Source organism: Rhopilema esculentum, chromosome 20 (assembly GCF_057945365.1).
Source record: "Rhopilema esculentum isolate cy_ngs chromosome 20, ASM5794536v1, whole genome shotgun sequence".
NCBI classification, from domain to species: Eukaryota; Metazoa; Cnidaria; class Scyphozoa; order Rhizostomeae; family Rhizostomatidae; genus Rhopilema; species Rhopilema esculentum.
The window spans coordinates 6,733,044-6,760,279 of NC_142834.1; the positions used below are offsets into that span (position 1 = coordinate 6,733,044).

General features: G+C 35.3%; 1 protein-coding gene across 3 annotated transcripts; it reads right to left on the reverse strand.

Moving 5' to 3' along the window:
- Positions 1 to 1,045: 1,045 nt before the first annotated feature.
- LOC135687122 (uncharacterized) lies at positions 1,046 to 26,975 on the reverse strand. Of its 3 annotated transcripts, none has more exons than XM_089114630.1 (26): positions 26,456 to 26,975; positions 26,009 to 26,084; positions 24,726 to 24,957; positions 23,851 to 23,922; positions 23,214 to 23,285; positions 21,401 to 21,472; positions 20,182 to 20,253; positions 18,049 to 18,120; positions 17,405 to 17,476; positions 16,958 to 17,029; positions 16,699 to 16,770; positions 16,077 to 16,148; positions 15,822 to 15,893; positions 13,462 to 13,533; positions 13,204 to 13,275; positions 12,074 to 12,145; positions 11,051 to 11,122; positions 10,127 to 10,198; positions 9,096 to 9,167; positions 8,519 to 8,730; positions 7,999 to 8,268; positions 6,695 to 6,973; positions 4,435 to 4,548; positions 4,019 to 4,162; positions 3,183 to 3,251; positions 1,046 to 2,342 (listed from the first exon to the last, which is right to left on the reverse strand). In XM_089114630.1, exons 3-26 carry the CDS (start codon positions 24,953 to 24,955, stop codon positions 2,134 to 2,136), a joined length of 2,679 nt encoding a protein of 892 aa, XP_088970756.1. In that variant the 5' UTR covers positions 24,956 to 24,957; positions 26,009 to 26,084; positions 26,456 to 26,975; the 3' UTR covers positions 1,046 to 2,133. The 3 variants fall into 3 exon arrangements, with proteins under 3 accessions (XP_088970756.1, XP_065059670.2, XP_088970757.1); XM_089114631.1 differs by having other exon boundaries at positions 2,135 to 2,342; positions 3,179 to 3,251; XM_065203598.2 differs by lacking the exon at positions 26,009 to 26,084.
- Positions 26,976 to 27,236: the final 261 nt, after the last annotated feature.

A 27,236-nucleotide genomic window follows, 5' to 3' on the forward strand; every position in this document is an offset into this window, starting at 1 on the left:
TAAAACATGAAATTGCCTAAAACTGCCATTTTTGACTTTCACTGAGACTTTCAGATAATCAATACAAACCCATAAAATTTTCCAGGGCCAATTTCTATATCAGAACGATTTGAATGTAAGGAAGTGGTTTATCGTGCAGTACACTTAAAATTATAAGGAAGGTTTTTGTAAAACGAAAACACATATGAGAAGCAAGATTTGGCACCTCTCTGGTATTAACAAGTTGGCTGAGCCCCAAGGGCCCCCTCTGCACCCTTGGAAGTTGCTAAGAAAAATTGTTCTATCTCCATGTCCTCATTGTTATACTAGTGCTCTGTTGATCAGCACAAATCTTTGACAAGAGCGAACTTAAGCATACAAAAGTAAAAATCTAAAATGCAATATCTAGCCTTCTCAAGATAATTAAAAAATCTACCAAAAAGTTTCCCGCAAATTTGGTAAATCATTGATCTGATTGAAACCGATTCCGTTATTTGAAAATGATTAATACGTTTCCAAAAAAATTGAAAGGGTAATTCCAAAAAGGATCGCGGTAATTTCTCTAAAATAGCTTTTATTTCGAAGAAGAAAAAACAGACGAATGGCGAGTCTGAACAAGTTTACATATGTAACTTTCCCCGAAAAAAGCTGTAATCTTGCAGCTCTTCTTGGGTAGGAAGAACTGTGGGCGTCTCTGCACATATCAAATCTGGATCTCGATGTTCGATATACCAGAACAATAACTAAATGAGTGCTCTTTTATTCAACCATAGTCAGAATTGTCTGAGACATTAGAAGGTAACTAAAAGATGAAAAAGCGTCAAGTATAAATAAATTCACCGTTTGGTCACCAAAGGAACTTTTAAGTTATGAAAAGCATCTTGAACTTTGAAAAGAGTCCTACATCTTTTCCTATCCTCAGTTAACGAACTTTCTAAAACACAATATTAGTCTTGGACATATCGTTAAGAACTAATTTCGAGGTTTGTCTTGAAAGAATTGCTCCATCATATCATGTTCCTTGACACAATATGCAGAATTGAAGGCGGCATCAAAATATGACAAATAACAGATTAAAAACATTCTTTGGATACAATTTAATAGAATATATAAAATACATATATAATATAATTTTTCATAAATACAATGTTACTACCCTTAACTAAGCTAATATTTACACTTCTACCACCATTCTCCCAACAAATTCATTGCTACTACTAACAGGAAAAATTAGCTCATTATATCTTGAAAATATTTGATATTAAAAAAGACAATCAAATATGTTTTAAAAATACCCATAAAAAACAAAACTAACTCTTTTTTCATCTATTGAAATAAAGATCTTTTTTAGAGAGGTGAAAGGATGCCTTTCTTACTTTCTCTGCAAACACACAACCTATTATCTTAAAAAATGTTCCAAATAACAACAATGGAAAACGATGAAAAATATGCAAATGCTGTAAAAGATTTGGCTGGGCCAACATTTCTCTAAATAAGGTGGAGGAGGGATTCGAAAAATGTCCAGGCTCTATCTTCCATCAAAAACAAATGTGCCTACTTTTCAGCTTTTTTAATCATGGATAATTAACAGCTTACACCGGTACCTAGTTCCCTGAGCTTGCTACAGCAAACTCCATATTGACTTTGGTTTCAACCTGACAGTATTTTTAATAAACTGGCTAGACTTTGGGAAAGTCTGTAAACTGGCCGAATAACCAATATGTTATAGCAAAAAATTTATCATAACTAATATTTAATATTGCAATTAATTTAAAATATATATTTTGACCATAACGAACGTAAATAAAATTGTGCTTATAACAGTTCCCAAAGACATAGATTTCAATCACTGACGATGGAAGACGGAAGTAAAGAGCATGGAAACCTTATAAAAGGGTTTTTTGATTGACAGCAAAATATTGACAGCAATGATTGACAGAGATAAAACGTTATGCCCTTACAAGATGTGCTTTAGCTCTACAAGCGAAAAAAACTTCAAAGTGCTTGACAATACAGTCAAGGTTCTCTCACAAAACTCTGCTTAGCGTGAAATTATTTTGCGAAGAAAATCTTAAAAACCCAAACACTTTGGCTTAACTTGAGCAAGAGCAAATTTCATATAATATATATATATGTGTTCATATACAAGATACTTTAGCCACCTTTTGGTAGCAATTTATGTACTAATAATTTCGTGGTTAGCGCATGAACTCTGGGAGATCTACCAATTCGAATAACTGACAACCGTTTGTTGACAGGCTTTTGTCTTCTGATGATTAACTGGAAATTTGGCCGGGGCGAGTGATCAGGTACAACCTCTGTACCTAGCTTCACCACAACGTTCTTTCGTCGCGTCTTCTTTGCTGAAAATTAAGTTCTCGTGCTCAAGATCTGTTTAAAGCACACTTAACACAGCGCAAGCTGCACTGCTGTTACAGACGTTCTCGCATCATGCAACACAATTCAAAAATCATTCCCTGGCTGAACAAAATTATACCGTTCAAGTTTCGATCGAATTTTACAACTTTGATGCATAAAGTTGTTGGAGCAATGTCTTTGATTTATAAAAACAATTTTTTAGCCTAACCATAACATGGCCATATCGTAGGAATTTTAAGAAATTGTCTAGAAAATAATTACTTAAAGGGTTGCTTCTATCGTTCTACTGGAGTCTGAAGAGAAGGACCACAGAAAATTTTAGAGCCCCCTTATGGCCCGGGAACAGAATTATATTTGAGGCTTGCCACGTTGTCAAATCAATAACGTAGAAAAACTGTTAACACGATTGTCAATGAAGCGAAACTTTAAGCCGGTTCTTACATAATGTTTAAGGATGATAGATAAGGTATTCAGTAATAGATAACAATTTTGAACCAACGAAGATTAATGTATTGGACATATTGTGGTATGAAGCACAGATAAGAAAAGTTTTAAGAATGATAAAAAATTGTACAGAACCAACAAGAGTGTTAATTTGAAATAAAGTAAGACTTTCTCCTAGCACTTTTAAATCGAACTAGAACACCGACCATGTTTTACTGAATTTTCCCCTCAAGAAATTGACTACAAGTAATTGGGCTCTTTGTTAACCTTTTCGAGTTAAAATTCATCAAACATAACTCACTACATGATGTGAACCGCCAAGAAGGTATCAATACTGATGCATCTGCACTTCAAAAGGTAAACAAAATTCAATTACCTACGTTTGTGATCATTGATTATCAGCTTGACTTTTGAATTTTCGTCAGAAACAACTTTTTCATTCTCGTCATCTAGAAAAGGGGCCAAAAAATGCTAAACAAGGCTTCGTTTCGAACATAAAGAGAGTCACATCATCATTTGAATCAATGCAAGAACAAAAAGGATTCGATTGGTTATGCAGCCTTGACTTATACAGAGGCAACGTGGAACAGGTTTAGATCACATTCTGTACGTTCGGATCAACTCTTGTAGATAGCCACTTTGTAGAATGTAACGATTAAACAAAATAATAAAAAAAGTTATTCAAATTGATAGCAGAGGAAATTTTCCATAACAATCTTTGAAAAATCTAAAAAAGCAAACTGATTTGCCTTAGTTTTTGTCCTTGATTTGCCTTAGTTTTTGTCCTTGATTTGTCTTAGTTTTTGTCCTTGATTTGTGTACTTAAAGTCGTACTGAAAATTTGCGTTGGATATGTTTTCAAAACACATATTTTCTCTGTCATCAAAACTTTCTCCCCCTACTTCGTTGTAATTACTTTTTTGGCATTGTAAGTGAAGCAAAAGTCTGAAATAACGTGTGGATAACGAGTTATTGCAGTTGAAAATTCATCAAAATGGTGGATCCACTTGCCATATTGGATAATTAAGGAACACGCCTTTTGAGTAGATTTTTAGCAAAAGCTTTTATTAAATTTATTGATATATTAAAGCCATGTCGCTTAAGTAAAACCATAAAACAGCTTTATGCGACGCTTAAGATCGGGTAAATTTCTGAATTAAAGAGGGTTTCCTAAATGCCATAAACTAATCGATAATCATATGACATTTGCGCAAACCTGAGTCTCGTTCAGTGTCATCATCTCCTGATCCGCCATCCAACTCCATTTCCAAAGGGTCATAAACCCAACTGGACTGCTTTGGAACACGTGCTGCTTTTCCATCAATGGAGTTATTCGAAGCAGTTCTCTCCACGCTTTTAACTAAAGAGATATAAAAAAAACGAATAGTGAATCATCGTTTCGTGTCGAAAGAAAATTTTGTTTCTACTCCAGATGTCAACGAAAGCTTTTACCTAGTAGAAATTATTGCTAGATCAAAAATGGGCAGTATATAACAACATCGACAAAATTGTTTTTTTACTCTCTTTTTAGAACTAGCATAAAATCTTTAAAGAAATATTCAATAACCTCAATAAGGTGCTCTCCATTACATTTTCCTGCAAATATATAATTTCAATAGCAGGATCCCTAACCTTTATTGTTGCGGAATTCACAGGCTGGTCCTTCAAAGCCAAGCAAACACTGGCATTCATACTTGGCAATGCAATAACCCGAGTCTCTTCTGCAGGATGGTAAGCACATAGATCCTTTGTAAACAAAAGGAAAACAATTGAGGAGAGAGTTGAAAATGCAAGTAAATATCTCGGAGTAGTTAGATTAAAAGTATAAAGCAAGTAATATATTCTTGGTTTAAAGCAACACGTAGTTTGAAAAAAGGGTTGTATTTTGCTATGTTAAATGGGGGATAATATCAGTTGGTCCCCAAAAACAGAACGTTTGATCGACTCATGGTGTATTGCTGCTTAACGTACATGAGGTAACATTGGGTATATATTGTTCACAAAGCAAAGACCATTCCACTTCATGCAGGCTTTGCTACTGTACCTGAAGGTATTTCTCGAGTAACCGAATCTGAATTCAAATCACAGGCGATTCTCTAAAGCAGATCAATGCTCAGCAAAACAAAATGATGTTTGTACATATCGATGAAACATATGTGCTAAATGCCATCAAGCAATTAAAAAATGGTAAGGCACCGGGCCCAGACAAGATCTCTACTACGCTAATTAAAGATGCCGCAGACTTCATTTGGAAACCATGGTTTTCAACTCGTCATTAAAGTATGGTGCTTTCCCAGATATCTGGAAATTAGCAAAAGTCACACCGATTTTTAAATCAGGCTCAAAAAGGGATGGAAACAATTATAGACCTATCTCTGTCATCTCAGTTTTTTCTCGGCTGTTGGAAAAAAAAGTTCACGATCAGCTTGTTAAATATCTCATAGCGAACAAAGAATTGACCCCAAATCAATCTGCTTTTCAAAAACTGTATTCTACTATAACATCCCTGATAAATGGTACTGACTATTGGTATGACAACATGGACAAAAAACAGCTCAATTTGGCCATATTTCTGAATTTGAAAAAGGCATTTGATACCATAGATCATGCAATACTGATTAAAAAGTTAAATGAGCTCGGTATGAGGGGAATCTCGGGAGTATGGTTCACATCCTTCCTAAGTAATAGAAAAAAATTCTGCTCAGTTGATGGACAACAGTCAGGGGCTAGATTGGTAACATGAGGTATACCTCAAGAATCATGCTTGGGACCACTCCTATTTATCATCTACCTAAATGACTTTGAAAAGTGCTTAGAATTTTCTAAGGCTAGCATGTATGCAGATGACACACATGCTACATTAACATCTAGTAACATTGAAGATCTACTTACAAATGCCCACAAAGAATTAAGAAACATCTCGGAATGGATGCGGATAAACAAACAAAGCGCAAACCCGAAAAAAACTGAATACATGATTATTGGCCATCCACAGAGGACAAATTGAGTTGAAATCTCAAAACCACTGCACCTTAATGATTCAGAAATAAAGCAAGTTGCGAAGACCAAATCATTAGGGGTTATGGTGGACGAATGGCTAAACTGGAATGACCAATTCAGCAAAGTGAAAGGGAAGATTAACGGCGGTCTGAAGTCTCTAAAAAAACTGAAAAATGTTATTTCACAATCCCAGCTCGACCATGTGTACCGTGCACTTGTCGAGAGCCACCTGAGATACGCCAGTGTTATTTGGCGAAGTCTTCCTAAATCAGAATTAAATACACTCCAACGTCTGCAGGACAGAGCACGCTCGATTATTGATAAGGCCAGACTAAAAGACAACTGATCTCATAACTGGCTGACCGTTGAGCAACTAACAAAGTTCGATCGATCAGTTATGACATACAAAATAATCAGCACACAATGTCCCGAAAGCCTTTGGGATAAATATCATCATAGGACCCAGCCCTCCAAATACAGAACAAGGAATCGCAGGGACCTACAAATCCCAAGAAAAAACTTTGAATACGTCAAGAAAGACTTTCACTATTCGACTGTGAAAGCCTGGAACGATATTCCCATCAATATCAGAGAGCTCTCTACACTTGGTAAATTCAAAAAGCAATTGAAAAGTTATTATACGAGCTGAACACTATATAAAACACGACTCCCTGGAAGAGCCGCTGCTATAAGATAGATTACTGTGCATAATTTAGCATTAAATGTATATAAATTATATTAATGTAACTAGGGTATTTATTTTCTTATTTGGTATTTAGTTGTAAGCTGAAGAAATCTTTGTGTATAAAGAATTTAAAATGAAAAAAAAGGAACACAACTTAACAAAGCAGTATTTTGAGAATGAAGTAATGATTGCAAATCTCAGACAAACCTTGGCTAAGGTACAGCCTAACTGAGACGTCCTTTGTTCCGAATGTATTTGCAGCTAAGCAAGAATATATCCCTTCATCTGAATGCTTCATATTCAAAATGATAAGCGAACCATCGGCAGACAGCATAACGCGTTCATTGAACTTAACTCTTGCGCCATCTTTCAGCCAGTAAATTGAAGGCTTGGGGTAACCATCTGCTTTGCATGGGAGAAGAACACTTTTTTCTGGGGTTGCGACGGTCACCTCCTTTTCTGGTTGCTCAATTATCACTGGGGTGCCTGTGACGACAGAGTATACAAATTTTTGAACGGTGTCTGTTGCCGGGCGATAGATGGACACTTCGGGATAATCGATTAAGTACAACATTATACACACTGCAATATTGAACAGCTGGGGAAAAAAGGCTCAAGAAAAGGTGATATGTACGCTCCGGGGTTCAGTTGAATTCGTTTTTTTTATGAAAGGAACATTTTACACGATCATTTGAAAGCCATGCTCTCCCTCTCTCCTTTCCAGTGTTCTTATGAACTAGAGAGCTGCAACAGCAAAAAGGTTCAAAAATAGCTCAGGCCATAGTAAACAAATTAGTTGCATGCAAAAAGTTGATTTCGTGCGATCCATTTCAGTGTAGAAAATGATGGATGCTCACCAAAAACATTTAAATCCAGATTTGGATAGTAATTACCCAAATGGGAAAATTCTTAGCCTGTCTAATTGAGATTTAGCCATTCAGACTGTTAGACGGTCCCTAAAAATCTTGTCTTTATTTTTCCATCCCATTTTGCCAATGGATGTGTCTCTGCTATTGTTATTAACTTCAATAATAAGATTTTCTCAGTACCCTGTTTAATAGTGGAGGAACTGTCCCTTTTTTAAAATGTTCTCCATTTACACCATCATCATTGAGTTTCTACCCATTACTAAAAAAAACCTAGAGACTACCATCTGGTTATACAAAATGTTCTGCTGCAGCATTAACTGCCAAAAATGAAGCTTCAGCATTAACTGCCAAAAATGAGGCCAAAAATGAAGTTTCAGTTTCAAAGTCTATGGACGATAACTTTTATAGGCCAAGGTAACCTTGCTGTTTGTAGTTTTCTTGTTACTTAAATTTTTCCATAGAAGAGAATGTTATGGTGAAATACAACTGACAGTGAGCAGTTGGTGGCAAGAGCGGTGAGTAACGGTCACCAATGTCAAAGCTCTGTATTGATACTACTTTGAGTAATTCATCTTGCAACAAGCAGAGCATGGGGGATGCTAGATTATTTTATCATAAAACTGCTATTAGTGCTAAACTTACGTCCTAAGGATAAGGTTGCTGAAGCAGCAGCCGAACCAGCTTTGTTCCCTGCTAAACAAATGTAAGTCCCTTCGTCTTCAGGTGATATTCTGTTGATTTCTAAGAGACCATCTTGCTGAGCTGCATACTTATCGCCGTCTTCCACGTCTATTTTCTTCCCATTGTGAACCCACGTGAACACTGCTCCAGGCAACAATGTGCATTTAAATGAGGTACTACCGCCCTCCAACACGTAGGTTCTGTTAGGCATGACTTGAACTTGGGATGGATCTGTAAAAAGAAGATTCACACAACTCATCTCATAAGCATAAGAACATGAAAAGCACATACATCTTTCCTTATTAATAGACGGTTGTAGTGACAATGATGATTATGATTCTAATGATGATCGATGATAGCGGTTATTGTAATGACGATGAAGATGATAACGACATGATGACGAACTTCTTGCTTCCTGTATTCATTTCACTTAAAGTCAAGAAGCACATGAAAACCCAGAATAAAGGTAAAGGTTACAAACCACATGGAAAGTCTTCTTTTCCAATACTCATCAATGCCTTGCCCTTGAATCGCTCAGGAGCAGCACAAGAAATCGCAGGATGGACGAGTGTTTTTGAGCTGTTGATCCAGTCTCGCAACCAGAAGGCATTGCAGTCACAATGCAGCGTATTACTTTGCACCGTCTGAAGTTTTGGATGGAACCGCATAAGGGACGACGGAGGGTTCCAGGACCTACAACAAATGCATTCCTTATTACTTCAGAATAATTCAGTTTTCTCTCTGTTCACTCATACAAATATTTCTATTAATCTACTTGAAAAACATGCTAAAACCTTGTAAAAGTATAAATTATTGGATCGAAAAAATTATACATAAACTAGATATTCCTAAAATAAAAGATACCCCCTTTTGATAAAAGGATAAAATACTCGAATAGAGTAAAATATTGAGTTAAAAACAGCAAAAATTTCGAGGCAAAATCTTACCAAAAACATTGTATAACCATAATTAAACACGAGGGCAGAGATTTCATAATTGTTTTCAATGTATAGATCTATGCTTTTGAATCATTTCAAGTATGTGTCGCTTGTACTTACAATATATTCAAGCCATTTAATGGAGCGAAGGCACCTTCAGCAACGTAGCGTATTCTGTTGAAGTACAAGGTCCTGGGGATGGAAAGCAAAGACTTGAAACATATGACGTGTAAGACAACCTTAGTATAGCATTAGCACTGGTCACAAGTCTTAAGTGAACGCGAGCTCTCTGAAGTTCGAAGTGTAAAAATAAGGATAGGTTTCTCATTTCCACAATATAATAGGAGATGGGACACTGCCTAAACGGAGGATGGCACTGACATATCAGGAGATATGACCAGGAAACTAATAATTGAGCACGTGTATAGAATAAAAACAACGTTAGGGACGCACACAGTTCGTAATAGTTTGAGCCTGGCCTTGACAGGAGGGGTTATTAATGGGGAGTGTGCAGTCAAGTAAATACAAGCCAGCACTTTAAAAATCTATCATCCGATTGTAAAACGGGCGAATAAGCAATAAAGGGACATAATATATGCTTATGGTGAGTGTTGACGGTCTAAATCAGAAAATTTAAGGGATTTTAATACTTGGAAAAATGAGCTGAATTTAATGTGAGTTGAGTTGTTGATCGATTGTAACAAATTTTTCATAGTAACAAGAGAAGATAAAGAAAATCTTTTGATTACACGGATTTTTTATGTAGAAAATACAGTAAAAAAATCCAGTGAGTGCGCTTGATGATCTTCTTTGATGCAATCCACTAAATTTGCTTTTAATTGTGTGAGTTTTGTGAGTAACAGCTAGAAAAATTGTTTATATATATCTTAGTATCAGTAAAATACGTTCTCTGAAAGTCATCCTCTTGCAAATTAGGACAATATATGCTTATTAAATGTGAAATTGCGGTGGCATCTGGCATGATTTTTTCGGCTTTTTAGATCCATACAACGAACTAGTCATCTAGAGCTCGCGGCACTTAAGCATCTGTTTAAAAAACATGACTATAAACCAATGAGTTAAAACGATGAATTTCCCAGAAATTATCTTTCTTACTTCACGATTGTTGTACGCATTTAACAGGGACTTACAATTTCTGGAGCAGCGCAAGTCCTTTGAAAGCATGTGCAGGAATCACAGTTAGTCTGTTTGAGTTCAATGACCTAAAAGAAAAAATCTCAACGTGATTTCAAATGAACAGGATTCTGAGGAAGAGTTTCCAGGCTTTGAAGTTAAATCTACGAAAAAATCTTAGAAAAACAGTTAAGAAGCAATTAGCTCCCTTGAATAGTATTTCCATCGATCATGCAGCTGTTCCAAAAAAATTATTTTTTAAATAGCTGCCGAGAATCTCTCTTTCTATGAAGTTAATTTCCTCTTGCCCACTATTCAGGATTACTTGACCCAGAGATTCATATTTGCAGTCCAAGTGTGTTCGAGAGAAAGACTGAGCTTTCCTCTGGATGGGTTGGTTGAGACTTCTGTTTCTTGATTTTTCAATTTATTCTTACTTCCTTTATTTCATTGCACTGTCAGATCGAGTCCATGCATTGCTGTTATCATAGAGACCAGTCCTAAAGATGTGGGCATTTAAGATCCGCGATTACGCAAGTACCTTCATAACGCGCCTCCCCAGTCCAAGACGCGTGTTTTATCAAGGGTATACTGTTGATACTTCAAGGGTATACTGTTGATACTTCAGGGTCAAGGGTATACTGTTGATACTTCAGTGCACTTGACACTGCCACTCCTTTCTTGTCTCGAGAAAAAAGTTATCAATACCTAATGTACACATTTGTACACATTAATCTCTAACATGTAGCTTGTTTTAAATAACATCGATTGTTCAGCAAGACATCTGATCTACCGCGCGTGATCTATCGCCAGTAATTCTCCCGCAATTAATTCTACCGCGAGTAATCTATATGGTACCGTTACGTCAGGAATGCAAAATAAATTTTGGCAAAATGCTCGAGATACAAATATTTAGGTCAATGATAAAATGTTTTACTTACAAACTAAGCAACACTGGCATTCCAAAAAAGGCCTCGTTTTCAATGGATGCAATTCGATTTACACCAAGGTTTCTAAAGAAGATTTGCATGTAAAATTATAATTTCGAAATATACAACTGTTTCACATCGCACATCGGCAAAAGCAAAAAAACACATGATCATCTGTTTATATAGCGCATAAAGGTTTACATAATGGCTAATTTCTTAAAGCATAAAGTCATCGAATTAAGTAGAGGAAGTTTTAGATTGGTAAAATAATATACTGTGGTCCAGCTACAAAAAGTTGTGATCGATTTATTTTGATATTGTTAATCTTGCTATTGAGCAGTGCAAGAGAAGAGTATGAAAAAAGTGCTGTCCTTTAGCCCACGAATTATAACCTTCCACAGGTAAAAACATGGTAAATTAGTAAACAAAGTTTGAACAATTTTTTTGCGGTACAGAATTTGAAAATGGCTTTGAAAAAAGCAAACATTTTACAACATACAAAGCTTTTTCGTCTGACACTCCTCAGAGCATAAAACGTCAGAATAGGTTCCGAAAAAACACGATGGAAATACGACATGTTTCGGATAATTGGCAGAGCCCGGTCGTCCTTCCATCTAGCAGTTTTGGAGTCAATCTACATAAAAACGAAAAAGCCGCCATTGTGTAGACAAAAGGAGTTCGTTTTCTCTCTTGGACTCCATTGGTAATTTTTCTTTAGGCTCGCGGCACTGATTGGTCAACTATACCGGTCTTGTGCTTGCGTTTTTCTGATTGGCCTATTTCGATCCACAATTGGGTATATATTTTTCCATCGTGTTTTTTCGGAACCTATTCTGACGTTTTATGCTCTGAGGAGTGTCAGACGAAAAAGCTTTGTATGTTGTAAAATGTTTGCTTTTTTCAAAGCCATTTTTAAACAAAGTTTAAAAATAGTTGTAAAAGGCAAAAATGCATCAAAATACAGGTAAATTAAATGCATTTCAGGTGTAAAAACAACAGATATATAACAAATAAAATTAGAATAAAATGACTCACAGTTCAGTCAATCTATCTAGACCCTTGAATGCATGAGATGGTATATTTGACAGCTGATTGCGGTAGAGATACCTAAAAAATCAAAGCTGTTGAATTTCTATCTTTTGTTGTTTAAGCTGTTTCAAAGATGTTGAATCTCCATAGAAAATATATTTTGAAGATATAAAAGAAAATGGTACATTAATGCAACAAACAAATGACCAGATCAAATAAAGATCACGTCAGGATATTTCGTAAAGCTCTGATAACTAGAAATGTTCTACACTAGTGTTAAAAGCTCTCATTGTATTAAGCAGTACAACGCCATTCGAGTTGAAAAAATGCAGGGCTTGTCGATTCGATGGCATTCTACCCCCATATCAAAGAATCATGGTAATCGAAATTTTACGTTACCAAACAAAGTAAAATTGATTTCATTCATTCATTCATTCATTCATTCATTCATTTATTCATTCATTCATTCATTCATTCATTCATTCATTCATTCGTTCGTTCGTTCGTTTGTTCGTTCATTCATTCATTCATTCATTCATTCATTCATTCATTCATTCATTCATTCATTCATTCATTGCATTTCAATAAGGAGCAATTTCTGTCCAGGATAAACTCTAGAATCAAGTTAATATCTACGTTGCAACTCAAATCATATCTAAGTGTATTTACTTATTCTAAATTTCAGATTCAAAAAGTTAAAAAGCAGCTACTCTCCTGTCCTAATTTGACAGTGGGATAAAAGCTTTGATAAAGAGACCGGTGGAATAAATTTTCCTGACGGAAAACTACTTTTTGATGGCGAGTATACCCGACAAATAGACGCTTATACAGTCCGCAACTAATCAACATATGTTGATTAAGAATGTACCTTTCAACTAACCTTTAACTCAAATGACTTTTCTATTATTAATTTCCTTTCTTTTTTATACTGAATTTTTCCACTAGCAGCTAGCAGTTAACAAGTTTGCAGTTACATTGTCAATTTATGTTTTTAAACTGGAGAGAATATAAATCGATGATAAAAAACAACCCATTGTTACCGAAGGTCTTCCGATGACTTCTTTAGCCATGTAATAAATATCAAACAGACCAGTCAGACAAATACCTCAAAATAGTGAGTAGGAAAGACTACTTACAGCGTAGCAACGTTTTTAAGACCAGCAAATGCACCTTGGTGGATCTTTATAATGCTGTTATCTTCAAGTGTCCTACAAATTTAAGAAATAACTATTAGCTAAATTAGGACATAACTACGAAGTAAGGGATATTACATAACTGCAGGATCGCACTTGCTACTTGTTAGCAGTGTGCTTTCGTTGCAAGGTAGCCAAGAGCGAATCGTGAATCATAAAATCTACTTAATAACTACTTACTAATAGATAAAAACTACTTACAAAATACGTAAATTTGGCAATCCACCAAATCCATTAGGTATCAGCTCGGAGAGTTTGTTTCCGGAAAGAGCCCTTGAACATAACATAGTTGCGTTAGAATGCTAAAGTATTCCCTGGTTACTGTGGTTAGCAAGAGAAGCAGAAAATGCCTCCTGGAAATACCCATACCTCCAGGCCACTAATGCAACTTTTAAATTATATACCGTACAATAACTACTTTTGTGGAAATTTTCTCAAAGTAAAATCAGAGAGTCCTTCTTAAGTTAAAACGGCGACACCAAGGATTTTAACGAAAACGCCGAAACAAAAACGCAGATACTAACACGACCAAGGGCTACTGTTTCTGAAATCTCGATCTATTTGGGGTTAGCTAGTTCCCAGAGCATGTGCTATCTGGAAAACTCTCTTCCGTAAGTGTTGCTTGCGTTTCTATTTTATTTTTCTCGGTAGGCCGTGAAAATGTAAACAAACTAAGACTTGCGCAAACTAAGATTTTAAAGATTCTAATGCACTCAAACCCAAAAGACAACTTGTAACCGAATTACAAGATCCAAAAGTACTTTTGAAGGCAAATCACATATTTTCTGTGAAGACGCGCTTAGCCTCAACGTCTTGTATGTGCAAGTACCATGCGCTTTTGAGTAGCAGTGAACTTTAGCGACTTTGCAAAGGTCCAAAGTCTGGAGATAATGCTGAGAAATCATAAAGGCCACACCCTTTGATCATTGATCGCAACACACGAAAAAACATTGAAAATATAGCCAATAGGATGCTTTGCTGCTATAATAAGCAGTAGATTGTAATCCCTACACATCGTTTTGTTACAGGTTCAAAAATAATAGGTGAGTGATAATGAGTGAGCATTTAGAGAGGGCGATGTCACTGCTTCCCCTTGTAGCAATATAAAAAGTCTTTGCTTTTTTTGCTTAACAGAACGTGAAGTTATTCCAAAGATATCCAGTCATCCTTAAGAACTATGACATATAGCCAATAAATAAAGTGGTTAAAGATGCTCAGTTATTCGAAAGTTAAAGGGGTTGAAAAAGTATCGGACCACAGGATCAATGGTCCCAGAAATATTTTTGATCCCAGAAAGCAATTCAGAAAGCAAAACTTATACAGAATGATACTAAAACTCCTGGAGGAATCCACCCACAAAATCAATAAAGAGTAAGGGAAAAAGAAATCAATTAATCAGTCAGCAATAATCAATAAATAATAGCATTAAAAATGCAGAAATATTGGTGTGGGATGTAAGGTATTGAAATTGACAAACATTTGTGATCAAACAAAAAGACAGTAGCGTAGTGAGGGGGAAACAAGAGGGGGCGGAGGTCCACACCCAAAACGATAGAATATATCTTTGAAAAAGGGCATTTTTAGGCGTTTAAAAGGGTGTGGCTTCATTTTCCCCTCGTTGAACTCACCTTTGCCCCCTCCGGTCTTAATACCCTGGCTACTCTACTGTAAAAAGATGCTGCAAACTAGCGTATAAATTTATTAAATCGCAATCAGAACTAACAATTTGGTTGCTTTAGAAACCAGACAAGTATACTTGATTTTACTATCAGGGTACTTTAGTCTTTGCAAAGTCAAAGGAAAGCTCTATTGTCTTCAGTAATCAAATGCTCAATAGACTCAATCTATATATGGCAGTTGTCGGTACAGCTAGTTTGCGAAACAGAAAAAATTGTTTTTTAACTGCGGAAGAATCTAAACCCGAATATTATGTGCATCGCAGTTATAGCTTCACAGGGCTACAGGGAATGGAGAAATGTCGTCAAAAACAAAAGCATCAAGTTAAAACGATAAACAGAATTTTAAGCAAATAGATTTTCTAAGATATTTTTATGAAAAAGGGATTGCAGCATAGCAAACAGAAGGAAAATTAAATTGTTTTGAAAACTTGATGTTGTGATTGAGACGATTAGAAATAAGCCTTCAAAATTCATAGAAATTGGGTTATCGGTTAATGCAATTCCCACGATTTGTCTATATCGAAAATAATAGTGGGAAGATATTCAGGCGGACCGCAAAGGTCTGACAAACGAGGCCACGTTTATGGGGCTTAAAGACTAAATGAATATGAAACAGAGGGTTTTGTGAATTGTGAGTGAGACGACATCGTAAGTTGCAAAAGTACGGAATGAAATTCTTGCAGAAAAGGCAGCATGTAAGAAAACTTGGCGATTTTCTTGCAAGAAATTCGTGTAATAATACAATCAGTATCCATGAGTATACCGTTTCTCACATTCACTTGAGATCATGATCAACTAAAAGGCAAAATGAACCTATTCAGAAAAGGTTTAATATAATCTCAATAGCTTTTCGTGCGTGAGTATATAGAATCTTATACTTACAACTCTAAGACACCGTCAAGGCCAGCGAACGTCCCCTGCTCAATTCGTTGTATCTTATTACTACCAAGAGAGCTACAAGAGTACAAAAACGATTCAGAGATTTGTACAGCAACTATTACTTGGAATAAACTTGAGAAATACCACGGAAGGAACATACAGTGAACAAAAACAAAGAATCGTAGAGCTGGCAAAATTGTCGTAAAAACATTTGAATTACCATTTTTAAAGCAAAATAAGTGATGAACTTAAACTCACAGTTTCTTCAACTGGCTAAGTTCTCTAAAGATATGGCTTGGGAAGCTGCTGATGTAATTGTTGTTTAGAAACCTGAAACAGACTAAATTAATTAATCTTTAAAAGAGCAATGAGTACAATATAATATATAAAATACAATACAAAAATGCGTATCAATAGCCAAGACTATTTGCCAAAAACTGCATAATGAGGTATAGATTAGGCCTTGCGACCCTTCTGAATATTATTTACAGTTAAATATTCCTGATTAGTTTTTCAATTTCCTGATTAGATTAGTTTTTCAACAGTTTACTAACAATATAAAAAGATAACAAGTAAATAACAAGATAAGAAATTGTTTATCAAAAGGGATCAGAATTTCAAATAGAAACTTGGAATTTATCATATGGCGTTGATGAATAGAAAAAGGGGTGTTAATTTTCCTCAACAGTCTTCGTTACTTTGATTATCGATGATAAAATATAAGAAAGACACAAGGGGGTAATTCAGCGAATTCATTAAAGTTCACTGTAGCACTTCTTTTCGAAGAGTTTATTCCTTAATAATGTCCAGTTTTACGTTTCCTACAAAAAGTCCTTTCTAAAAAGAGCAGAGCAGAAATTTGCAAGATGAAATCACTTACAACTCCTCTAAACTCGCCAACCCATTGAAAGTGGCATTCGTTATATTTGTTAGCCTGTTGTATCTTATAGTCCTGAAAAGGAAAACAAATCAGATAATGAGATGATAGAAAGAGCTCAGCACCAATTTGTAGAGAAAAAAACACCAAAAATCATACAAAGTCGGTCAAATGAGGCTGCAAAAATGAAGAAGTTTCCAAGTAGGTTTACACTGAATCAAAATACTCTCAGAGCTAGAAAATTTGATTATGTTTTACTTACAGTTTCACCATATTCAAACAATTCTTGAAGCTATTGTTCTCTATTTTCTGGATTTTATTTTGCTCTAGATATCTGGAGATTGAAGAAAATCGCAACGGTTAGGTTGCATTGACAATAATCATGATATGATAAACGATAAAAATTTGGGACTTGGGGACCAGCAGGGGAAGGGCTTTCTTCGAATGGTAGCTGCAGACCTGCAAACCAGGTATAACTCCAAAGGATAAAAACAACATAGAAACGTATAAAAATTCAGACATCAGAATATCAGATAAAGAAAAACCATTCCCAAAGCTATAGTGCAGAATTTCAAATTTTCAGTACTCGGGTTTATTTGATTCTCACAACATCCCCCTCTATCAGCAAAAATACCAAAGAAACTTATTATAGATTATTGCTAAAAATAGGAATAAGAAGCAACAGAGAAGAAATGGTAAGCGTTCTTACAACTGCAGCAGACTGTTGGAATCGCAAAAGACTCCAGAAGAAATCTCGGTTAGATGGTTTCGATTCAAAGATCTGTAAAAGACGTTTTATGAATATATTTCAATGACCAAAAACCAAACGAAAAATGCATTTGGTAAATAACAAACCTGTAAGGTAGGTTTCTATACTCAAGAAAGAGCAATAGCAAAAATTACACGCTACATACCCCCAGCATTCTAACACGAGGGACGGGGGCTACAGCATCTCTACAAGCCAGGAACATGTTACAAAGTTTCGAAAATTTGGCTACTTTGTCGGAATTTTTTAAAAAATTTGATCTTTAGTCACCTTTAAAACTCATCTCTCATTGCGCCCTTAGCCAATTCAAAGTCCAATTCACTCTCTCGTCTTCACTTCAAACCAACAACACTTGAAATCTCCCAGATTCGATGAGAACATGTTGGGGAAGACGTAATATTTCGGCAAGGCATTCCTTGATTTTGAAACTGCTTTTAAGTGACCAAACGCTAGTTATGGCCGTTCACAAATGGTAAAATTATCGTTCCCCGTTGGTAAAAGGGCGTTTTCTGACATTAAAAACGGGGTGGCCTAGACTTTTCATCTTTTTTAGGGGTTTTATATTATATTAACCGAAACCAACTTACAAAAACTGGAGTCGACCCAATGGCGAAAACGCACCCTTTGGTATGCATCGAAGATGATTTTCGTGCAAAGATCTGCAAGAAAGCAAAAATTGATCGTTCGTTATTTTAATTTAGGCCATTCTTCAGAATCTACGCGACCAAAATAACGACAATAAGAATTTTATCAAGATATCAAGAATGCTATAAAGATATAAATTATAACTGACTGTTTACCGTGATATTTTATCAAAGATAAAAATGATGAAATAAAGGTCAGGTGAGCTGCTTGCTGTTTCCACTGTTTTTTTAATTATTCAATTTTACTTCAACATTCTCAGTATTTTTCTAGTTGAGAAAAAACCACCTAAAACACATTATTGGCTATTATTCAGAAAGATGCCATTGAGGCCACTGCTGGTTAGGCCCGGGTCCTCTTGTGCAAGCTTCGCATGCAATGGAACCGCACATAGGAAAATCAGCCAGTGACGTATAATTAGAAATGAAACCCATTGTGTGTACTTCATCCCTAATTTAATGACCCAACGAATGAAGCATACAATATCAAGATTTTTGTTCATAATGTTGGGGCTGCTGATTCTAATGGCATGTCTGAATGGCATGTCTTTGAACGCCTTCTAAAACGTCTCTATACGTTTCGACTACGTTTTCACCATGTCGATGTCAACGTAATCATTCTTGCCAGCAAGCTTAAAAGATTTTGGCTTTTCCAGAGCGTTCTGTGCCCTTCATGAAGCAACAATGTGTCGCCAATATTATACGTACATGTGGCAATAAAATGCCCTAACCACTTCAGAAACGTTCTCAGATGATTGAAATTTGAAGGAGACTAGTGACTGTGCACTACAGTGAACTTCAATGAAAGTGGAGCATGTCAGCACAGCCACAATCTTGTTTAAGTCGATTAATTAATTCCTCTTTAGACATCTTCAGTTCTTTTTAATCCTGTTCTTAAAACAACTATCTATGCAGTCTGTTATCTCGGCCCTGCTGGGATGCTTGAGTATTTAACTAAGAAAAAAGGTTTAATCATACTGGCGACCAAGAGTGAACAATATTTAGGCCTAGCAATGACCGAGCAACAGAAACATTGAAGGCGTATTCTAGGGAATAACACAGCAACTTGCATTTCCCTCTGAAAAGAGATCACGTGCCACAAACAATAATTGCTATCGTACGCGCGATGCATGCTAAGGTAAATTCGGGAGAGGGCAAGGGCCAATGGTTCTCTCATATTCATATACAACTACCAAGGACAACACAAATAATGGCCTAATGTCAGTTTGTGAGATTCTGTGTGCTCAAAAACATCGAAAAACTAACAGTAATTGGCTTTCCTTAAATAATAGTATTTTGTATCATAAGAAATCGACTTAACATGTCTCTTTACATCACAAGATTGATAGATGACTAGCCATGTATTACGAATCCACTGGTTAAGCAACGTTTCATGGTCATTTGTGAAATACAAGAGCCAGGCTTTCACAGTAATTAGAAATGAAGCCTGAGATTAGAACGGGATTTACCAAGGGCAGAATCCTGCTGTTTTGCCCAAGGTCACTAATAAGCGTTAGATAAGCGAATTCTAACCTTTCTGTCCAGATTGAATATCTACAAACTTTGCTAATGAAATTGGCGAATTAAACAAACAGCGGCCTAACAAGTGCGCCTGAACCCGTTTTGTGGTAAATTAGAGTTCAGCTGCTTGGTCGACATAAACAGAATTACTTGAAAGTTATTCTGTTAAGATTTTGTTAACTGAAAAAGTATTTAAGCACTCTTATTGCGTATACGGTCAACTCCCTACTTAGTCCCCTTACACTTCTCGTTTCGAAAGCAATAATTTTATCAACACTGCATTAATAAAGGATTTCAAACGTTAACATGTATTCCAGAGAACAACAATGTGTACAGGGAAGGCAGATATGTTGTCGAAAACTGAAATGTTTGGAGCCATAGTTTATAAAAATTCGTTTTTATTCAATGAACTATTCATTCGTCGTACATTTCTATGCTTCACCTTTTTCTAAAGCTCGTTAACTCTTTACTTCCCACAAAATGTATAGTCCCTTTCAGAAGTCAAAATACCTCAAATAAATGGTATTTAAAAAGCTGAAGAAATGTTTCAAAGCTTACAAAATTTTGAGTCGTCTGAGCCCAGAAAACGTCGATGTGTTGACTTCTTCCAAGAAATTTGAAGACAAATGTCTAAGAAAAAATAAGGCGCTATAAACTACTGTTGCAATAGAAATCCAACTGCACAAAATAGGCCCTTTGTTAGAAAAAATACAGAAACCTCGAAGAGTTAAGGATAATAAAGACAGAGTCCTGAAATGTTGGCCATCCTGACCGAGGCAAGCCATTAAAAACATAATAAATTTCCCTTCACAATGTTCTTCAAAATCTCTTAAAATGTAGGAAAAAAACTCCAGATTTTTGTAAAACTGATTGATAAATCCACACCAAATCTTTAATAATTGGAAGTCGAAGTTTCAAAGGCTTCTCCATCAAAACTGGCGAAATGTAACACCCATTTTTGCCTTCTTCGCCAGACTGGTTCAACATAAGGAACATAAATCTTAATGTCTTGAATCCGCAGCCCCTGTCCCTATTTCGGCCCCCTTTTCAAATCCGTAGGCTGATAATGTAATAAAAACGGTTTCCAAACATGTTTTTGCTATCTAAAAATTTTCTTATAATAAAGGCTCCTTCGATAAACCAAGGTTAATTTAAGATCGTGATAACAAGACCCTTATGCTCATATGAGTATCCTAGGCTTTGGGTCATTGGTTGGGGATAAAACCGAAAAAGAACAGCGAAAAATATTCCCATTTCCTGTTCACAACTTATCCACAATTTAAAGAAAAAAATTCGGTTTGCTTAAGGCTGGTAACTTGAATCATTGACTACTTTGTGACAAATCTTTGTCTATAATTCCGTCCAAATAATATAAAAATTCTTAAGTGATTTGTACAACAAAGGGCTCCACAACAAAGCACAGTGTTGTCAAATTAGACTAGGCATGGACTTCCTCCGGCGGATGGTAAGACTTTCAAGATTCTAAGCTGACCGACACTAAGTATTACTTTTAATGCATTTCCGGGGAAAACGCCTGGAGAAATGTCCAGAAATATCTTCAGGCAAAAAACATCCAGAAATATCTTCAGGCAGACTTTTACTTAAAGGAAAACTGGTAGTGACGTACATAAGATGGCGGGCAAGGGAATGTTGTATTGAAGACGGGTAAGGGCCTCATATGATAGACTATAAGCCGATCTAACCCCACTTAAAGAGTTGTATGCAATATCAAATCCATAAAGGAAGAGTTTCAGCTTCAAATATATTTTGAACGTACAAACTTTGCAGATTTGATAAATCTTTGAAGGTTCCATCTTCAATTTTGGTTAGCCTATTGTGGTGAAGTGACCTGCCGATAAATACAACAGAAATTATTGTTAATGTAACGAAGACTTTAAAAGTCATTGACAGACAACACCTAACAATTAATACATATTCACAGTTATAAAAATACTCGCATAGATTGTTTGCTATTCGTGTGTCGAGTGCTTCATTGAGTAGTTTCCGCATATGCTGTCTCGCCCCTCTCTTTATTAAGTGTTAAAGCTTATTGCAGTCAAAACCTCGAAAGTGAGAATTTCATTATACATAGCCTTCTTTGTGTTTTTGCTTCTGAGTTCTAGCCACAAGTAAAGGCAAAATTCAAATTGTTTATGTTTTTCCTGTTTGTGTATTATTTTTACGGCACTTGATGTGCAGTGAGAATTAAGAAACTATTAAGGAACTTTTTGTACTACAATTTGATGATTTTAGGTCTACGAATAAGGAATTTTTGGAACTAGGCCTTGAGGTAGGTTACTTATATAAAAAAAACGTGTAGAAAAGAAGTTACGAAGTAAATGTGTTAGGATAAGCAGTTAGAACTTGATGACGAAACTACACATAAAATAACTGATCAAAGAAATAAATATCACAAATTTCTGTTGAATTCAACATGCACAATTAAACCGAAAAGCATAGATTTTGGACTCAATTTAGCACAATGGGGCTCCATTCCAAATCATTTTCTTTATTTTAACTGATCATCACGACCTCCCATCAGCAAGTTCACAAGAGGTTTTTCAAAAACTCTTAAAATTTGTTTCAGTCTACTTTACTTCCGTAAATAAAACAACATAAATTGAGGAATATAATTGTATATATCTTATGTACAAAAAATAGAATGAAGAAGTTAGTTATGTGGCAGGGAGTTTAATTGACATCATAAAATTTCCAGACTCGGCGTAACGTGTTTACGAGCTAATCATGGGAGCCAACAGCTTGGTGAGATGATTAATGATCTTCTAATAAAAATTGTTCTTAATATAGTTTATGGTCTGGTCGTCGGTACGTACGGTGAAAATCATTACAAATGGCTCTTTGATTATCATACGCAGGTGGTCTAACAACAAGGGCCATTCAGTTTTCAAGGTTTTGAGGACAGTTCTTATCGTCATATATTTTTCTTTGTGACTATGGCATTAGCTAGAAGAACCTAAGAGATTTAGACTAGACAATGAAACAACAGAAATTGTTATTTCTATTTAAACGTAGAAACAATTTTAACAAAGAGATTGTGTCGGAGTATCGTATTTTGAGACCTGTGGTTTCTTGCGGAATTAATAAAAAACTTGATCGAAAAGATCAGAGAATTTCAACGGAAGAACTGAACGATTCTATAACCTCAGAATACACTATACGATTTATAGACTTTACAAATTGCAAAACATTTCAATAATCTAATGGTTTAGGATAACGGCGATAAGGATGAGATATGTTTAATCAAATGAACAATGAAAACAACTTTGTAACAACCCTCTAATAAGAATTGTTAAACCTCCAATAGAGCATTAGATAAGATAACATTGCAGACTCAACCATAATCAATATTTCTAAAGCGAACAAGTCTGCGAAATGCTATGGATAAAAAGTTAACTTTGAAGTTGGCATGAAAAATCAGCCTTTTTTAGATAACCCTTGGTTTTGCATTAAAGGTAAATTTGACTTTCATGGAAAATAAAATGTAAGCATGTACAAAAATTTAGATAACACATTTGTTATCAAGTATAGCCTTGGGAAAGCAGATACAATGATACAAATATTTTACTTACAGAGTTTTTAGTCTTCGTAGCCGTCTGAATGCATCCTTGTCTATCTTTCTGATAAAATTCTCATACAAGAAACTGGAAGAAAGTTTCATAGTTTAGAGAGTAGCTATAGGTGAATACAGGGACAGATTGAGGCAGCAAGGATTGAGAGGGTGTTAGAAAATGATTTGATTTTGTTGCCACACCCTTCCAGTAACTGGAAAATGATTGAAACATCCATTTTAAAATTCAGATTTATTTTGAAGGTAAAGAATAAAGGAAGATAGCTAAAGCGAATTTTTTGCATCTTTTTGTTACCACTTATAATAAAAAAGTTCTTTTTACCAATAAAGTAAAATTTACCAAAATATTAGGAGGTGTCACACCCCCAGTAAATCCATCCCTTAGTGAATGTGAACACATATGACATAAATACGGGAGTAATTTTAGGAATATAAACTTTAAAAAAGGATTCAAATATTTGAAAAATACATGATATTTCAGGCTGCAACAATTCTAAATAACACATAAATCAAATAGTCAAAACAAAATTCTCTGCAATTATCCATTCTGAACTCTTTGAATTAAAATGTGACAAATAAAAATAGCTCAGGAACCGAAATGTTTTTGAAAGGAAAAACAAGAAATTTATAATACTTACACTTCTTTGAGATGGTAAAGCCCTCTAAATGCATTCTTTGGGATCTCTTGAATGTAATTTTTAAACAGTATTCTGTGGTTGGAAGGAAATTAAAATCAATTTACTAGAATTATAAATATGCAATGATTCAAAAGGAAAAGCCATGAACAGGGGTGATCAGTCTTTTACACAACTTTGAAACTTCTATTTCATGCTCCATCATGAAAAATTTTACAAGATCATAACCTATACATAATTGTTCAACATGTATGAAATTCACAATAAGAATAGGTGTCATGATATTTTGAATGTGCAGCAGATATGAAAATTAATTTCTGATTAATATACTGATATAAAAATATTGGCAAATACATAGATAATAGATGTGTAGAATATACATGGAAGTTTAACTAGTCTTCAACGTGTTTCAATGACCTCTATAAATTTTGCCCATTTTCCTTCATTGACATTTAACTTAACCTTTACAAAACTCATTACAACGTCTGACAAGTTCAAGGAACAAATTAATTAAGTTTTGTAAACATTTAAAGATTGCTTAATTGGACTGGAACTTATCTTGTTTGACTGTATTTGTTTGTTGATCTTTCAGTCAAACTTTAATTAAAATTTAATTAGAAGATGATTTTCTCATATTGAAAAAATGTTTCAAAGTTGTTCATTACTTAAGGGCACAGTGAGCCATAGAAATTTAAATTTAACATCATTTCACATGAATTGAAAAGACCATATTGCAGTGAACTTTTGCCCAATAGATTTCTCTAATGTCACCTTTTTTGTTACCTTAACATAATTCAGGTAAAACTCAGATTCTGACTTAATTGAAACACAACACTGCCAAGAACCAGAGCCTATTAAGAGCCAGCATAAATACTCACAGTTTTGTCACATCTCTGGGCAAACCATCTTTGATACTTGGAATTCTAACAAGGGTTTTTGACGAACAATCAACTTCAACCGTTGTCACTCCTCTGATCCATGATGAGTGGCACTTGCATTTTCTGGGACAGCGTGACCAAAGTGCATCAGAAGAACAACTAAGCATCAACAGAATGCAGTGAACTACCAGAAATTGCCATGTTATCGATCTCAGGTGCATTTCCTTCATCACTGAGAACAAAAAATGTTTACAGTGAAACAATGATGCAATGGTCAATATGATTGAAATTGTAACATGACAAGCAAACTGGATTTGACGAAGAATAATTAGGACCTTCAGGAGACTTTCTGCTAATAATGGCAGCAGGTGACCCCTGAGCCCATTGACTAAACATCTAATTTGCTCTTCAGAAATAGAGACAGTGACATTTAAACAAATAATGTGTGATCAAATAATAAGAAAATAGTTAGGCATGTTCTCTAAGTTCTACTGGTAAAGGTTCTATCAGGTTTCTGACAAAAAAAACTGACAAAAGACATCAAAAATGGAATGTGTTATGCAAAGGAAGGCTTTAGTTTTTCATTTCATAATTGCAAGCATTAGCAAGGGAAAAGCAGTGATCAAATGATGGTCTTGGGAGGAATTTTCACCAATCATAATTTCCTAATGTGTTGTAATTAAAAATGTTGCTGCTTGATTGAAAAACTTTATATAGTAACCTGGATATTCAGAGTATTTAGTTGGAAACTGTCATTATCATGGCTAATCTGTATAAGCAAAATCCATGTGTATGCATGTATGGGGGTTTAAGAGGGTGAATGTGAATTTAGATGGAAGATTGTGGGTAGGGTGAAACAGGTTGAGTTATGGTGGAAGAAGGTAAGTTCTGTTGAATTGGAAGAGGGTGAGTTGGGTTGGAAGGGGGTTTGAAGGGGTTGGGAGGGGGTTTGGAGGGGGTTGGAAAAAGATGAGATAGGATGGGAGGTTGCAATAGGAAACTTTTTATCATAGATTTTTCATATCGGCTTTTGTCAAGGTAAATTAGACACAAAACTTAAATTGTTTGCTCAAAAAATATACAGATATCTAGGGATGCTACGAGCTGTTGTGTAAGCCCTAAGGGAGGAACTGCATAGATAATTTTGAGAAGCCCTTCACTACCCTAAGAAGTTTTATTAGGATGGAACAAAATAATCGAAAGACAGAATGAAACAATTTATAGGTTCCTTGAACGGTTTTTTTTAATAGCACATTTTAAGATAAACAAATGTTTTCTCATACCGGTATATAGTCCCAACAATATCAAATGTTTGGAGTCGATTCTAGGCAACTGATATTTTCACCGACAAGTACTTATCTGAAACAAAATCCTGAAATGAGCTACGGAAGGCAAGTTCTATATTTTTCTAAAATTGGTGACTGAAATAGGGCCTAGAGCCCGTAAGTAATGACATTTTCGGTTTATGCATGTCTTCATTTCCTAAAAAGTATCGATGAAAACCAGCAAAGCAATTCCACGAACAGTTAAATCACACGAAGAATATTGTAAATTGCTGTCAATAGATTTTGCGACTGAATATCGAAAATGTCTTTCTGGTGTAATTATTTCGCCAAAGGCCTTGGTTTGTGGCCTGACTTCTAATTATTATAAACAGACAAAGACTGACAAATGTAGCCTGTATTTTCACACGTAAAATAATACCTTATGAAGAATTAAATAAAAATTACCTGCACGATCGCTAGAAATTTGAGTAACTGTTGATACTCTGATCGATTTTCCAGGGAGCAGAAATCAGATCCATACGAAAGCAACGATACCCTGTCAGGAAATAAGAATGGGCGAGAAGCCCGGCTAGTCAATATTGTGAGGCAGGCCCATATCCTGTTGTGGGCAGTCCGAGTGATCTGTAATTGTTATCCTTAAATAACAAAGCGATGAATGGAAAACAGAATACTGAGCTTTATTCAGAATTCATAAAGATTAATATGCGGTTTTTCACAACGAAGAAAGATCAATGCGACAAGGTCAACCAATGCTCATGTCAGCTTCAACTCGAAGTGTAGCGTGGCTCCTCTGTATCCCGCCATTTTCAAAGACATAGCTGCTCCGTGCTGAGTCATTATTTCTTCATTTCAACCACAAATTCAAATTTTCCATTCTTTACACAAGAAAAGGTTTGTCTGCAAACCACATACTGATCTCATTTCAGCAAATTGTTGATTCATTAATCTAAAGACAATAACTCCACCCACTTTTCATCCAATCTTGGTGCAAGAGAGGCTATGCGAGTCAATTTCCAGGTGGGGGATTATTATTATTACTTTGTTACTATTAATATTATTATTATTATTCTCGAATATTTATACAAGATAATACTTCAGTAGTGATATGCATATATACAAATTTACACTGTTTTCCTAATAGTCCTGGTAAAATAAACAAACATAAACAAAAATAAGATCAAACAATTAGTTTACAGTCAGCATTTATAAAATATAATTTGAAAGC

Coding starts and splice junctions, on each gene's coding strand:
- LOC135687122 (XM_065203598.2), bottom strand. CDS start 24,955: ATGAAGGAAATGCACCTGAGATCGATAACATGGCAATTTCTGGTAGTT. Junction 23,923..24,725: donor CCCAGAGATGTGACAAAACT/GTGAGTATTTAT, acceptor TTCCAACCACAG/AATACTGTTTAAAAATTACA. Junction 16,149..16,698: donor TTGGCGAGTTTAGAGGAGTT/GTAAGTGATTTC, acceptor AGTCTGTTTCAG/GTTTCTAAACAACAATTACA.